The sequence below is a fragment of the Salpingoeca rosetta genome (assembly GCF_000188695.1).
Source record: "Salpingoeca rosetta unplaced genomic scaffold supercont1.20, whole genome shotgun sequence".
Taxonomy (NCBI): Eukaryota; class Choanoflagellata; order Craspedida; family Salpingoecidae; genus Salpingoeca; species Salpingoeca rosetta.
The window spans coordinates 998990-1004262 of record NW_004754914.1 but is presented as its reverse complement, the minus strand read 5'-3'; the positions used below and the strand labels follow the sequence as shown (position 1 = coordinate 1004262).

At 57.4% G+C, this 5273-nt stretch overlaps 5 protein-coding genes across 5 annotated transcripts in view; 2 read left to right on the top strand and 3 right to left on the bottom strand.

Annotated features, from left to right (window-relative positions):
* PTSG_07707 (uncharacterized protein) overlaps positions 1–182 on the top strand; it is a gene marked incomplete at both ends in the record, with an annotated part of 5900 nt that extends 5718 nt beyond the window's left edge. The window contains one exon of the mRNA XM_004991447.1: positions 160–182. Within this exon, the coding sequence (XP_004991504.1) occupies positions 160–182 (23 nt within the window). The remainder of the gene's footprint in view (positions 1–159) is intronic.
* Positions 183–359: 177 nt separating this feature from the next.
* On the bottom strand, positions 360–1161 carry PTSG_07706 (uncharacterized protein; the record flags this gene model as incomplete). The annotated part of the gene is made up of 1 exon (XM_004991446.1): positions 360–1161. The coding sequence occupies exon 1, from the start codon at positions 1068–1070 to the stop codon at positions 360–362; it is 711 nt and encodes a 236-aa protein (XP_004991503.1). The 5' UTR covers positions 1071–1161.
* Positions 1162–1240: 79 nt separating this feature from the next.
* Positions 1241–2382, bottom strand: PTSG_07705 (uncharacterized protein). The gene has a single exon (XM_004991445.1). It carries the CDS (start codon positions 2131–2133, stop codon positions 1309–1311), a length of 825 nt encoding a protein of 274 aa, XP_004991502.1. The 5' UTR covers positions 2134–2382; the 3' UTR covers positions 1241–1308.
* PTSG_13256 (uncharacterized protein) lies at positions 2162–3051 on the top strand. Its single transcript, XM_004991444.1, has one exon. It carries the CDS (start codon positions 2249–2251, stop codon positions 2861–2863), a length of 615 nt encoding a protein of 204 aa, XP_004991501.1. The 5' UTR covers positions 2162–2248; the 3' UTR covers positions 2864–3051.
* A 221-nt stretch (positions 3052–3272) lies between these two features.
* PTSG_12623 (uncharacterized protein) overlaps positions 3273–5273 on the bottom strand; it is a gene marked incomplete at both ends in the record, with an annotated part of 6313 nt that continues 4312 nt past the window's right edge. Inside the window, 5 exons of the mRNA XM_004991443.1 lie at positions 3273–3620; positions 3789–3959; positions 4108–4279; positions 4492–4600; positions 4753–4841. Coding sequence (XP_004991500.1) covers positions 3273–3620; positions 3789–3959; positions 4108–4279; positions 4492–4600; positions 4753–4841 — 889 coding nt within the window. The remainder of the gene's footprint in view (positions 3621–3788; positions 3960–4107; positions 4280–4491; positions 4601–4752; positions 4842–5273) is intronic.

Here is a 5273-nt window from a genome sequence, read left to right as displayed (position 1 = left end):
AGGTGATATCACCACTCGGGCCATCCTAGTCAATTTCTGGATGTTGGGTTGGTGTTTGTGGGGCGTGCGTTGGTGTGTGAGAAGCATAAGTACATAACTTGATAGAGTTCTGGTTTTGTTGTTTATGTTATGTGCTTCATGTCTCGTCTTTGCATGTAGGGTTCTGTCCAGGGTGGAGTTAGGCTGACTGGGGGTGTCAACTTAGCCGACCTTGAGGTCGCTTCTCAATTTTTCAGTTCCAAGAGCACGACTTTGTTAGTCGTGTGCGCGGCCGATGTCATTCTCACGCACGCACACACACACACACACACACACACACACACACACACACACACACACACACACACACACACACAGAGCTAGTCCTTGCGCGGCTTGGTGAGCTTGCTGGGAAAGACGGAGAGGGTGAGGAAGCACTGCCCGACAAAGTAGAGAAGGTGGATGATCTCGTGCGCGTATGGGACGGGCGTCACGAACTTGCCAATGGCGATGGTGAGGTCCGAGATGGTAAAGAGCCACGCGCCGATGGTGGCGGCAGTGGTGTTGTGGTGTGAACCGCACGCCGCCGTCACCTGCATGGTGCTGATGGCAACGGTGTAGAGCACCACGGGCACGAGCAGGTCCTTGTTCGTCTCCAGCATGCTGGGCACGAGGATGGCCAGCGCAGCCACGACGAGCAGGCCGCTTGCCAGCAGAGCAGCGGGTCGCACGCGCAGCCCCGAAGAGAACATCACTGCGTACAGGATGTGGGCGATGAGGAAAGACGCGAGCCCCGCCGTGAACAAGTGCTCGTACAGCAGCGCTGCATCGCCTAGCATGGAGAAGAAGAGCGCTCCCAGCGTCAGCGTCCAGGTGCGGGTCGTGAGCTGGGCTGGCCGCTTGAGGGCCAGCACAATCGCTTGCAAGGCGGCGATGGTGGTGCACTTGAAGCCCACGCGCACCAGCTGCTCTGTGCCCAGCAAGTTGGGGAAGAACGTGTACAGGAGGCCAGGTACGACAGCCAGCGCCATCTGCCCTGCAGCTGCGCTCCGCGGCGACCAGCCACTCTGCTTTCCAGCACCACCTGCCATGATGTCGCTGTTGGTTCAGGAGTTGGTTCAGTGTGCTTGCTTGCTTGACTGACTTGCTTTGTTTGGGTTTCTGCGTGTGCGGATGTCGTGGTGTGATATGAAATGATCTCTGTCACCACCTCTCAGCCCTCTCGGCTTCTCCTGTGGTGTTCACTGACTTGCTTCTTGGCTCGGCACCTTGTGTGTATGGAGGTTGCGCTAAAGGCTACGACAGAAGCAGAGTCGGGAGCACTCGGGCTCATGCTGGTGGTGGTGGTGGCAGGGGCTTGTGATAGATATCAAAGCAGACGGGGCCATTGATCAGGGCGGCAATGTGTGGAAGCATGGCGCAGAAGTCGCTGGAGGCAACGACGCGATATCCCCGCCGGGTGTACCACTTGCGCAGGCGATCCTTGTTGGCGTGGGGTCGGTCGCGGGGGTACAGCAGCTGCAGCTCGCACACGTCGCAGTTGAGCTCTTGCGCTCGCGCCTCGGCTGCATCGAACAAGCGCTTGCCAATGCCTTTGGAGCGGAGATCACGACGCACCGCAAACATGCCCACCTCACCTCGCTTGACCATCTCATGTGCGCTCGGCACGGCCTCCTCGCCACCAGCACTGTCTCTCGCAGCCTCGCTGGTCTGTGCTGCATCTCCTGCCTCTGCTTGTCGCCCTTGCCCGTGCCGTGCTTGCTTAGCGTCGTGCACCACCAGCTTCATGCAGCCAATGAGGGACGCCTCTGTGACGATGGATGGCCAGTCCAGCGGATGCTCTGCACTGTCAAGCTCCACACGCAGCGCCGGTCGTGCTTGCTGCTGCTGCTGCTGTTGTCCTTCTTCTTCCGCTGCTGCTGTCGTTGTTGCAGCCTGCGCGGTCTTGTCATCAGTGGCCGTGTCCTCCACGACAACCAAGAGCTGTTGTCGCTTCGCAAAGCCCTCCACATCGGCGGGCGAGGTGCGCTGGAAGCCCTCTCGGAAGATGTCGCCTTCCCCATACATGTACGCCTCGTTGATGATGTCCACAAGCCGCTGCAACACCGCAGGCCGGCCCTCAAACGTGGCTGCCGTCGCAGCCACCACCCGCATGCTCACGCGCAAAGAGGACGCGGAAGGGACGGGATGAAGAGATGAGTGACAGCAACAACGATGACGACTCCTCACTTTGTAATGTAACAAACGCACCACACGACAAGCAGCAAAGATGAGTTTGCGGGAGGTTGTGCAGAGTGTGGTGAATGGCGGCGGTGGTGGTGTCGAGTGGACGGATGTGGTGTTCTGGGCGAGCTGTGTGGCGGCAGCGCCCATCTGGGGCGCAGCGGTGTTGTTCCCCAAGGCCAAGCAAACCTGTGTCCTGTTCCAGCACTGCATGCTGGCGGCACTGCCGTTCGCGGTGGCCTTTTCAGTGCTTGTGATGCAGCAGCTGGAGTGGTGGCTGACCCGCTTCATTGCCGCAGACCTGTCACTGGCATACCTCGTGCAGAGCTTCGCCCAGCCGTCCACCTTCCTGCTCCTGTGGCTGTACATCCTTGGCTTTGACATTGCCGTGTTTGGCTGGATGCACCAGCGCCTCATGCAGCGCCGCGCGCCGGCGCTGGAGATGACCGTCTGGGGCCTCGTCACCGCAGTGTGCGCCCCGCTCGCGCTCGCGTGCTTCACCGCCCTCCACTACGCAACACCGCTCGTGGACCAGGCCTCGCCGCCTAATGCTGCTGCTGCCATCAAGAGGGACGAGAAGCAGAAGGAGAAGCAGAAGGAGAAGGAAGGCAATGACGCCAAGAAGATCACAAGCGAAAACGCCAGCAAGAAGCGGGACTAATGATGATGGCCCATCCTCTCCGCGGGCACCATGGACCTCTGCCGCTGTAAACGGTAAGGTTACAGATGGCACGGCTCAACGACTGCAAGACGAATCAAATGAAAGCAGCAAGCAGGAGAGACGTGACAAGAAGGATCATCTCTGTTGTCTTCGTGTGTTCTTCACACACACACACACACACACACACACACACACACACTTGCCATCGCGTGTGTCGCCTTTGCCAAGTTCAGTGCACGGAGTAAAGATAAGCGACTGCCCTTCCTATCTCTCAACTTGCTGATGCATTGTGACGAGTGGTCATATGTACTGATGTGAAGCCCAGCACACACACACACACACACACACACACACACACACACACACACACACACACACACACACACACACACACACACACAAATGTTGGTCAATCAGACATGTCCTCGGTGGAGATGTCGAGGTCCATATCGTCATCATCGTCATCTCCACCACCACCACCACCACCACCACCATCCCTGCTGCCACCAGCGGTCGGGGTTGTGAGCTGCAGGAACGGTGCATTTATGCCACGCTGCTGCTGCTGTTGTTGCTCTTGCTGCTGGGGTGTGGCTGCTATGCCTACGGGTGACCGGATCAAGTCCTCTGCGCGGAAGGGATGGGTCAACGATGATGTCTGCAGCGTCGTGTGCACACCACCTGCACCGCCCGCCTGACTGCGATCGGCGCGCCCGCCCTCGTGCAGCTGCCGCAGCAGCTCCTTTGCACGCTGCTTCGGCTGTTGTTGTGTTGTGTTGTGTTGTGTTGTGTTGTGTTGTGTTGTGTTGTGTTGTGTTGTGTTGTGTGTGTGACGAATGGAACGGTTGGATCATCGCGAAACAGGTCAAAGCACACACACACACACACACACACACACACACACACACACACACGTCTCTCCCCTTACCTTGCCGCCGTAGGAGATGAGGACGTTTGCGTACTTCTCAACCTGCTCGCGGTCCTTGCGCCGCATAAAGTAGTCGCTCAGGAACTCGCACGCCTCCAGAATGTTCTCGTCGCTGATGATGATGTTGCCCGTGTCGTCAAGCGATATCGTCTTCAGATAGTAGAAGGCAGCCTACACGTGTATGTGTATGTATGTATTCGTTGGGGGATGGTGAGGGAGTGCGCGTGCATGAGTAAATAGATGAGTGGCGCAGCATTCATGGAAACCTCATGCGGTGCGTGTGTGCGTGCGTGTGATGCATGGTACAGCGTCACGGCACCTTGTCTGGGTTGAAGACATCGTCTCTGTAGATCTTTGCAATGCGATGCAACACCGTGACGTCATCCTCGTTGAACGAGAGAATGTTCTCCAGGCACTTGATCGCCTGCCCATAGTGCTGCAGCGCCTGGTACACCCCCGCAAGCGCGTCCCAGATGCGCCGGTCATACGGCCTGCACATGCACACGTATGATGTAAGTGTGCGCATATGGTGCATGTGTGCGCGTGTGCATGTGTGCGCGTGTGCATGTGACGTGATTAACATTGTTCAGTTTGGTACTAAAGTGGAAGCAAGCAAGCAGGCGGGCAGGTTGCCTCGCTCGTCGCATGCGGCCCTACAGATACACGCAGGCATGGTCATGCATGTGCGCACACGACATCGCACCTGAGGCGGAGGGCGCGCTTGTAATAGTATAGAGAATACATTGGCATCTTGAGCAGGTCGTACGCATATCCAAGGTTGGACCAGCCGCGATAGTCGCGTGGGTTGATGTCTGTCACACACACATACACACATGCATGTGGCGTGTGCACAGCAAGTGCTGAGCCGCTATTGTTCACAAACGGAGCACACCAGAACAGAAACAACCAGAGCAACGAACACCATGAGCACAGCAGACGTGAACAGCAGCTGTGGCGTGCTTACCGACAGCGCGACGCAGGGCAACAATGGCTGCGGGCGCATTGTGCAGTTCAATGTACTCGTGCCCAAGCAGCGTCCATGCAGAGAGGCATCTGTGCGGATAGGGAGGAGGGGAACAAGTCGCATTTGAACGTTTCAAGCACAGAACCACCAATGAAACAAACGAAGCCAATCGTGAACACACACACACACACACACACACACACAGACACACAGACACACACACAGACACACAGACACACACCCACCCCCCCCCCCCCCCCCCCACATAGAGGCGGACGAAAACCCCCGAAGGCAAGGTGCAGGTGGAAAAAGCATGCACGCAGGGCTTGAAGTCACAAGTGTCAAAAAAGGATTTGGGCGCGCATAAAATGACTTTTTCTTTGGAGGCGAGTTCTTTGGCGGGTGATGTAGATGGCTTCCCTACGCCTCTTTCACACCGCAGCGTGGCCTGCAGCACAATCAACCCTGTGGATTAGTCTAATGACTGTCGGCTCAGATCGTAGGACTATGTGCCGGCCGGC

Coding starts and splice junctions, on each gene's coding strand:
- PTSG_07705 (XM_004991445.1), bottom strand. CDS start 2,133: ATGCGGGTGGTGGCTGCGACGGCAGCCACGTTTGAGGGCCGGCCTGCG.
- PTSG_13256 (XM_004991444.1), top strand. CDS start 2,249: ATGAGTTTGCGGGAGGTTGTGCAGAGTGTGGTGAATGGCGGCGGTGGT.